The sequence below is a fragment of the Colletotrichum chrysophilum genome (genome assembly GCF_026319265.1).
Source record: "Colletotrichum chrysophilum strain AFK26 chromosome Unknown scaffold_326, whole genome shotgun sequence".
NCBI lineage: Eukaryota > Fungi > Ascomycota > Sordariomycetes > Glomerellales > Glomerellaceae > Colletotrichum > Colletotrichum chrysophilum.
The window spans coordinates 11,338-21,296 of record NW_026517613.1 but is presented as its reverse complement, the minus strand read 5'-3'; the positions used below and the strand labels follow the sequence as shown (position 1 = coordinate 21,296).

Sequence of the window (9,959 nt, the reverse complement as noted above, 5' to 3'; positions counted from 1 at the left end):
ATCCTTGGCATTGAATTCAAATACGTACTCTCTATGAATTGCGCTTCCTATTGTAGCATCCTTCTGTCCTGCACCAAGAAATCCCCTCGGCTCTGCAGCGCGTCGCATGTGGCGTGGGATCCTTCAAGCGAAGCGCAAGATCGCCTCCAATGCTCGGCTCAATCTCAATTCCGGAAGGATTGCTCCAATGGTCATTGTACCAAACCGTACAAGTGCCTTGCAAGTACACATTCTCGCCGTGCCTTTTCAATAAGTACCTAAAGCCACATAATTTGCATTGGCGCTTACAATATCGCAGACCTGGGTACCATGGGTCAGAATTCCAAAACTTGTCCAGAAGAGATTCTCGGAGAGCTCCTTCGAAAGACGTCACATGCGGACAGAGGAGCGCTTCGTAGGTCTCTCCAATCCTGTCGAAGCGTTTCCGTACAAATTCGTGGGTTATAAGGACCCCTTTGTGTAGCTTGAACACTGGCAAGGCCCATTCCAGTAATAGGTAGCAGTGTGCTCGATCCTTCATTATGCGAACTGCCGGTTGCTTGATGCGGCTGCCGTGGGCTGCGAATTCTGCGAAGCAAATGTTACATTCAACAAATGGGAACCTGTTCTGTGCGCATTCTTTGTCGCTTGAAATTGTGCCAATCTTGATCAGTTTGTCGTGCATTTCTGGCCAGGTAAAAGTCTCGTGAGCGCAGAGCTGAAGTGGACCTGGCCAACATTCGTATTCTTTCTCTTGTCCATCGTGGAAATACTTCAAAGTTTTCTTCTCGGCGCTCAAGGTGTGACAACACCAATCGAAATCGCGACCCTCGCAATCCTTGCATTTTTGATTGAGCAGACCGTCGGCGGGCGAGTCGTAACGGTACGTCTGATTATTTTTGTTGACACATTTTGAACAGCGGAGACTGAGTATATGCTGCTCTTTAATCTTTCTGCGCAAGGGATATTGATCTAGTAAGGTTTTCCCTGGATACGGGTATGGCGCGAGTGGGAGATCGGACTCCCCATTATGTGAAGGAGCCATTTCGAAGAATTTCCTCTTGATTAACCTGAGTTGTCTCTGCGTCGGTGTGTCAAACCAGCGACCACTCCAGTAAACTTGATCTGGTTCGGCGAGTGCAGGATACAAATCCTTGTATCTTCGATAACATCGACTAATCCATTTTTCATTTACGGAGCGCCGATGGATTCCGTGACGCTTAGCGACTTCAGGCTTTTCCGAGCGGACTTTAAAGCTTCCACATACGGTGGCGAGGCGATAGGAGACTTGGGGAAAGAACCACAAGTCAGCTCCATTCATGCAGAGAATAATCTGCATGATTAACTCGTCCGGCAGCGAATGGAGTCGTGAAGCTTGGTTCTGCTGCCTTCGTATCAGCCAATCTGGCAAGGCGTCGGATGTCTGTTCAGATGTGGTAACTGTCTCTCGATGGTGCTGATCATCTTGAGATTCTTTAAGACTGATACTTTTCTTCCCTCTCTTGCTTTTTGATAAGTACGGCATCATGCCTGCTCGTGGTAATTGGAAGGGTTGACAGGTCGGTATGAGAGATAGTTCTCCAGGGTCGGACTTTTCATCGTGCGTTGCGTGCAGGAGGAGCAGATTATGACGGCTTTCAAAGCAAGGAGCGATATTAACAATTCCATCTGTGGAATGACTCAGTCATGTTCTCCCCCAAAGTCGAAGAGGTATGGCCATCGCGGTTCTGTGAGCAGATGAACCTTATCCAAAGTAGGTGGTCGGTCTATCAAGGTCTTACTTCCCCTACAACTTCTTGCTATCCGGGTGGTCTTGCACCCACTATTCTTCTTATGCTACAGCGACTACTTTTCCTGTGGCTACACTAAAATAACCTTAGCGTTTATCGTCGCTTCCATCCTCGTCGTCATTTCTATTATCGTGGTCGTTCTCGTTATAGTTGTCGTCGTCTTTGTTCTCGTTCTCGTTCTCGTCCTTATTATCGCTATCGCTAGTATTCTTTGTAATGGGAGTATTCATGTACATAGAAAAGATAAGCGCGCAGATATAGGGAAATGAGGCGGTCTCCCTTCCACGGAGGTTGGACACTCAACAAGCAGTCCCACTTTCACGCCGATGTCCGGTACGACCTCTTGGGGCGGAGGTCCGGGCTCTCGAGCAGGAAAAGGCTGTCCGTTTCAACATTCAATACCTACCTTATGTTGAGGACAGCCGGCCTGGCGAAATTGCCGCGACTCATTGCCGGTGCGGCCCCGCTGATTGAGCACGTCCCACATTATTCATCGGCGACGGCGCCCAAGTCGGCTCCGACTGTTTGGTTCCGCCACCAATTCCGAACAAACCGAACGTGAGTCGGGTAAAGTGGGGGATAACGCAAGCTGTCTCTAAAGATCTGAGAAAGATCTAATCAGATTTGCAATCATAAATCCGTGCGGCAGCCACCGCGGGTAGTGCGATTGCGACACACTGTCAACTCGCAATTGACCCACAGCGCAAGTCTCGTAATACGAGCCGAGCTCCGATTTCGTAGTGAAAGACAATCTGTTAAAGCTGAGGTGTCCTGCAACCGGAGCTTAACACTCATTTGTTCCAGCTGCCAAGACTCACATTTCTATCCCACGACTTCGGATATCTCAACTACTGCCCGACCAATCAATATGCTGCAACCTTTGAAGAACGTCGTTGTCCTTGGAGGATCATACGTCGGTCTTGTGTGTTTCCAGTCTCTTTTGAAACCTGCTATTGCCTATAGAACGAATGCTAACAGCTCGCCGTGCATTAGGCCGCCGTGGGCGAGCTTGCCGCTGCTCTGCCAGCACCCCACCGCGTGAGTGAACTTCCCGAAAAACAACTTTGAAAAGAGTGACGACTGACTCGTAGCTGGCAGATCTTGCTGGTTGAACCGCACAGCCACTTTCATCATCTCTTTGCATTCGTGAGTTGCCAGTATGGACACTGCATCGTTATGATTTATGACTAACCCGCGATTCAGCCCCGTTTCGCAGTGCTGCCAGACCATGAGCACAAAGCCTTCATTCCATACACGGCAGCTTTCTCAAAGTCATCCGACCCATCGCGGCATCAGGTGATTCAAGCCCGCGCCAAATCTCTCCGCCCCAATTCCGTCATTCTGGATAGAGAATGGCAAGGTTCAGGAGAAATTCCTTTCGAATATTTGGTTGTCACAACAGGCACCAGATTGCCAAGCCCTGGAACCATGCCCGGTGATGACAAGCCATCATCGGTCGACACCTTGAGAGCGCATCAGCAGGCGGTCCAGAAGGCATCTTCTGTCATTCTTATCGGAGGCGGCGCGGTGGGCGTCCAGATGGCTACGGACCTTAAGGAAATTTACCCTGAGAAGGAGGTGACTCTTGTGCATTCACGAGAGCATCTCATGCCTCTTTACCACACTAAGTTGGACGAGATTATCAAGGCTCGATTCGAGGAGCTGGGAATCAAGTACGCTCATATCCCAAATATCCCCTCCCGGTCTCAGCAGTCGTTAACGTTTTACTTAAGGTTAATTACCGGCTCCCGCGCTGTGATCCCACCTGGCGGTCTTGCCTCCCAGACTTCAGTCAAGCTGCAAGATGGTCGCGAGCTCTCAGCGGATCTCATCATCCCCGCAACGGGGCAAACACCCAACAACCAGTTTCTCCAGGATCTCAAGCAAACCGGCGATGCCCCTCTTGTAAACCCGGCAAACGGCTTCATCAAAGTACGACCGACTCTTCAGTTCCAAGATCCGGCATACTCTCACATGTTTGCTGCTGGTGATATTGCCGACTCTGGTGCGCACAAGGCTGCCCGACCTGGTGCCGGGCAAGCGAAGGTGGTCGCCCAGAACATTCTGGCTATGATCAACGGCCAAGAGCCGACGGAGCACATTGTAGTTACTCCTCCGGCAATTCATCTGTCATTGGGACTGGTAAGACCACACCTCCGGGTAACTGTTGAAAAGAAGTCGCGCTGACCGAGGCCTCCTCTTTCCCCCGACATAGAAAAAGAACTTTGTGTTCAGAAATCCCGATGTTGCAGCAGGACAGACTGAGCCAGCAGTCGTGCCGCGAGAAGAGTAAGCCGCAACCATTTCATGGGCAACTATTACCATGCACTGACTTTTCATTCAGGGGAACAGCAGACATGAACATCGAGGGTGTGTGGGAGCGAAGAGGTGTCCGTGTCACCGACCCCAGAGAGTACCACCTGTAATAATAGAAAGAGTGGAGGCCACTCACTGTTGTAAGTACCTGCAGAAAAAGACGGCGAGATGTTCCGATGCATAATACACCGGTCGTTAGATAGACTTAGAGGTCGATCAAGCAGTTGTCGCAAACCAGTATATGTTGACCAAAGAGGAAAGACCAATGAAATAAAAGAGAAATAGTCTTCCAGAGGTGTTTTCTAGCGAAGCCGGTGACACAGACAGGGGGGATTTGTTCAACAGACCCACTGTTCCGGGAACGGTTCCGACAAGTATCGGAATGACGCCCCAAGCCCAGACCTGGTCGATGTTCAGGCTGAGACTGCTGGCCAGCATCGTGAATGCTCTCAAGATATCTAATTCTCCTATGCATTGCCAAGAATCAGAAAAGCGGCAAATCAGACCAATTTGGGCTGGTATAGCCTGTTGAGCATACAAATTCTGCCTTGTTGGACCGTTGCTGCGCGTAGCCCCGCCATCGGTACCCGCCAGATGGCTCTCAGTACGGCAATCAATGCCCTGTTTAGCACTTGAAGGCTGGCGTTCACAAGCTTACCCTGTCATCGGGCGTCGCTGTGCCGCTGACCAACCTCAACATTTGGCTCGGCTGACAATGGAACTTTCGACATGCTGTGTTGCGAAGGACTGTGAACACACCGTTCAGATCGAAAGTCAGGCTTCTGTAGTTGACAGTAATGCATGCACACACCGTCATTGATAAAAGCGAGAAAACCAAACGGATGCAGCTGTGTGTGGTGATAGACTTACAAGTTGCGGAAAGGCAGTGGTGCGGATTGGTGTGGCTGGGTCATGCAACTGAGCCAACAACGAGCTAGGGTTGCGCAAGATCCATCTACAGGGAACCAACAGCGAAACGCCAAATCAGCAGGGGACCTCCGCCTGTGTTGCAGACGATCTGGTGGACACTGGGACTTTAGGCAACAATAATGAACTGATAAAGACCCTTCAATTGCATCTGATCCGCGCAAACATCAAATAGTCTGCCCAAGAAACTCCCAGTCAATTTCAAGGACTCAGTGACCACAATGTCAACATCTCTCTTCGTCATTTTCACGCTGCTACAGCTTTCTAGTGGCTGTGATCTGCTCGATGGCCGAAAGGACTACGCCAACCGAACCTATGGACAGACATGCGTTGAGGCAGCCGGGGACGACAAGGAATCTCTGGCAGTCTGCCTTCTGCAGAGGAATTCGATCGACAAGATACTTGACTGTGGGGTACGGGACGATAAGAGCAATCATGCATCGGGCATGTTAGATGCGAAGGAAATTTTGGAGACTGTCGCTGGGACATCCAAGTGCGAGGAGAGTTGCGAGCTTTCGTCGGTGTTGCAGCGATGTCCACAAACGGGCCGAGAGGCGTTTTTGGGCTGTCTTTGCTGCAATCTCATGAAGCCTGAGCAAGTTCAGTGTCTTCATCGTTGCATGTCAGAATACCCCCGCGTGTTCATCAATTCAGAATCTTCGAGAGAGCCAAAACCCCTATTCACTTGTGAAGCCAAGTGTTCTTATTTGAGTCAGGTACGTACTCGCGTAATGTTGCAACAGGAAAAATAACTGATACATTTTGTAGCCGAAAGAATTAAGAAGAGGTGTCGAACACAGCGAAGAATCACCTCAATGCTCGTTCACAGTCATCGACGGCCACCCCCACTCCAACGACGGGCTTAACTGCCCATTGCCATCGAGGGAGGAACTTAAAGACGGCCTTATTCTCGGCAGAGCTTTGGGTGGCTTGAGAAGACCAGGCAGACCTGATATCGATACACCTCACAATCCGGGTCGGCCTTACGACGGACAAAGGGGAGGTGGTCAAAGAGGTGGAGGACAGAGAACCGACCGGAGTCGAGACTTTCACGCAACATCAATACAAGGGGCTTCGCAAACAAGATCAGCGGCAGAAGCTACATCTAGCTCTGAATCTGGGGAGGATCCTGAGGTTGATGATGGATCGGAACCGACAAAGTCGGCTGAACAGAGTTTCCAGGCGTTTACACGTACCACTAAGTCTACTGCCACGACGACGTTAGCAACGACCCCCAATGGTGTGCCGACTAGCACGACCACGTCGCTAAGTAACTCTGCTGCGATGAAAATTGGCTCCTGGTCGGCGACAGTGCTTATTTTGGTGTTGATACAACTCACGAGGTGATTTGGAGAGTCCACGCCATATTCAAGATATTAATAATGTGAAAAGGGTGAAGACGGCGGCTGCAAAGCCAGTTTCAGCTTTTTGACGTCGTAAATATTACACCAAAAAGAGTTTCCATTTCAAGCCTCCTTCAAAGAAGAGCCTTGCTAGCCTGGCAGTGTTAGTTAGCTGCCTTACCCAGGCATGATCGTGATACATCCAATACTTTTTCTATAAGGACGACAGCAGCATTGAAACTAGTAGGGGTAGTGATAACAAGAACGACGAGGATGATGACGACGACGATGACAAAGATAGCAACGACGACGACAATAACGAGGACGAAAGTGAGTACACAGGAGACAAAGTCGCTTTAAGAGGATATACGTGTGTATAGACACTGCCTGGATAGCCAACTGACACTGCTAGGATAGCAGCACTCTAAGGAATGCGACTGATGCATGCTAAATTGTAAGCCAGCGATTCTGAGGTTCCCTGCCTTTCAGACAATGTCTTTAGTGTTTTGCCGGCCATCCTCCTTATCTTCACTTTTGGTGTTGCCCTCAAACATCTCCGCGGCAGCGTCCTCGTGATATTCACTCCCAAAATTAAAGTCAGAATCGTAGCTTCGGAGGCTAGGACTTTCATCCAACTTAACATCCAGCGACACGTGTCCGGAATCTGTTGCGAAATAATCATTCCTCGAGAAGTAGCCCTCGTTTCCCACACCCTTGTGAACAGATCGGCGTAATGTCAGGTCATTCAGGGCAGATTCGGCCTGCGCCCATTGCTCTGATTCTGGCAATTCGAGCATTTCAAACCAGACATGCATGCGCCATGGAAGTATTGGCGCGCTTGGATCCGCTGGTTCCGATTGTTGCAAGTAGCTTAGTTCATAAGTACCAGATGCAGTAGACCCCTGCTCATACTCAATTGGCATGTCTGCCCAAGGCAGTGATCGAAGTGAAAAGTCATGGATGTGTTCCAGAATGTGCCTGATCAAGACTGGGGAGTCTAGTTGACCGGTCACGCTGCAAAGAGGACATACATCGAGTCCAACAGAGATACTACAAGGCCATAGTGATACTGTGCCAAGAAGCTGCTCCGGAAACGAGTCGGCGTGCTTTTCTCTCACATGCTCCGAGAGTTGTTCAGGGGAGGTGTACGTAGTTATGTCGGATTCATCGCAGAGCTGACAATTCCAGGTTTTCGCATGGTGTTTTCTTACATGCGCTTTCCATTGTGCGACTGACCGATAGAGAACATGCGGTCTTGGGCAGTCTTTAGCGATGCAAGTATACGGATTAACATCTGCCGCAAGATGATCTCTGATATATATTTCTAGCAATGGGTAAGCCATGAGGGCTTGTTGTAGACTTACTTCCACAGACTTTCGTTTTCTAGCATGCTGTGTGGTAGCGTTTCGCAGCAACATGGGCATTTCAACACTGTGGTCCCATGCAGATTATCATGCCCATCACCTTCGATTTGCGGTCGTGGCATGACAAGCCTGGGATAGTCTGTAGCAGTCCGGATCAAGCTTCGCTGGGTTTGAGGTGTTTCAGCGTCATGGGACTCGTTATCAATACACAATCCAGTGGTGAAAGACGTAGACGCTTCAGGTGATGTAACAAGTAGTGATGGCTGAAATTCTGGTCGAGTAGAAATCCCTGGTGCTGGAGGCGAGGCTATGTTCTTCTCATTCATCGATGGTGACTGAACTTTGTCTAAGACCGATGTGATTGAACTCATAGTCTCTTCCGCATGAATGGGGGACGAGATGTGTTGGCGAGAGATCTGGTCAGAGTCCTGTTGAGCTGCAAGAAACCGTTGCCGTCTTCGGAGATTAGCTTCAATAAGCCGCTGTTGAAGTGGAGTCAGGCTGTCGGAACTCCGGTCCTGCCACCAAAGTTGCTGCGTTTCGTGACGCTGCCGAGTACTGTCGTTGAAGACGGTTGTATCAACCAGTATCAGATACTCAAGATGTTTCCTCAAGTCGGCCAAAGCTGATGAGTCAGAATTGTCGTCCAGCTTGAAACGTCGAGTCTTTCTCCTTGTGTGGCGAATAGCGATAGCGAGGAGAGTCAAATTTCGAATTGCAGAGTCCACGTTCCGTTTAGATTCCTCCAGCAGGTCTCCCCCGTGGATAGTTGCGCATTCCATACGGCATGACCCTAACTTGACCAGTAGGTCTTTGACAAGCTTTAATTCGCGTGGCCTAACATCCAGACCAAACTCAAATGAGGAGCTCAGGCCTGCCATTCGGACATCAGTCATAGCGGCCATCCAGATATTGAAATCCGCTTGGGGGTTTTCGATCCAGTGGTTGGCTTCCAAAGACTTTCGAGAGCAACAAGTATTAAATACATTCAGGCAAACATTTGCCAGTGCTGTTGCAGACTGTGTATTTGATGTTCTGGTGGGATCACGTTTCCCCCGAGATTGATGCTTCGAGCTCTCAATTATGGGAGGCATTATCTTTGAACGGGTGACGGGTGCCTCAGACGAATTAAGAGGCTTTGTTTGGCTGCCTGGGATAATTGAACCTCGAAGGGGATAAGCGTGATATTGCTCATCACCTTCTATGGTGGAAGAGTAGCCGTAATGGCCGTCTTCACCAGCATAGCCAGCGTCGTAGGCCGCTATGCTTCCCTCGTAGTCGGATCTGGCAGTGATCGGAATAATTTTGGGTCTAAGCTGAGAGTAGCTCGAGTCGCTACGGCTTTTGCGGGGCCTGTAAGATTTAGACTCTTCGTAAGCTCGAGACATAGAGGGACCGTATGGCTCGACGTAGCTCTTACGGCCAGAGCTACCACTAGAGACACTGCCCGAATCTCTTGTATCCTTGTGATCGAACCGGCTCTTGAGGCGCTTCTTGTCCTCCTCGTGAAGCTTTTCACGTTCTTTGTTTTCGACGTGGCATTTAACCTGATCACTGTCTTCTCTTTTTTTTTTCTTACTCTGAGATCTGCGAAGCTTGCTCTCGCTTGTCTCAAGATTCTGCCCGGGAGCAGGTGATTGAGTCGCCGGTGGGGCCTCGATTGTATGCTTCGGTAGACTTGAATTATAGTTGCTGATCTCTTCCTTGAGTTTATCGTTCTCTTCGAGTAATGCGAGCGTTTCGCCGATTAACTTCTCCTTGTCGTCTTCCAATACCTCGACTGTATTTTGAAGGGCTTTGAGTCTAGCGCTCACGTCCCGAAGGGCCTCTCGGGCTTCTTGGACCTCATGTTGTAACGCATCGTCATCTTCCCAAGATCCCCTCGTGCTTGGGTCATTTTCTAAGAGAGGGCCGTCTTCCATGCCCGCTCACGGGGGTTGGCCTCGAGTGGCGGGCTCGCCGAAAGAGACCTTCTGGTGGACACACTGCAGTCTGTGTGGAAAAGCAGTTGAATGTAGGCTGTGCGGGTTCCTGTCGATTTATGAAGGGGATGTTTTGTTTTCTTTCATGGAGATTGGACGGATATACGGGACAGGCTACTGAGCCCACTAAGGTTTGGGTCATTCAGCAACGTTGGAGTCGGGCTATGATGAGGGTACGAGGCTTACACAGGCTGGCAGACATCGCCACCGCGAATCTACGATGTGAGGGGTTTTATTCATTGGGAGGCGGAGAAGCTG

At 49.9% G+C, this 9,959-nt stretch overlaps 1 protein-coding gene across 1 annotated transcript; it reads left to right on the top strand.

Moving 5' to 3' along the window:
* Positions 1 to 2,972: 2,972 nt before the first annotated feature.
* COL26b_014279 (uncharacterized protein) lies at positions 2,973 to 4,195 on the top strand (the record flags this gene model as incomplete). Its single annotated transcript, XM_053186855.1, has 3 exons — positions 2,973 to 3,935; positions 3,985 to 4,058; positions 4,114 to 4,195. Coding segments are annotated over 3 exons (1,119 nt in total), but the record flags the coding sequence as incomplete, so codon positions are not given.
* Positions 4,196 to 9,959: the final 5,764 nt, after the last annotated feature.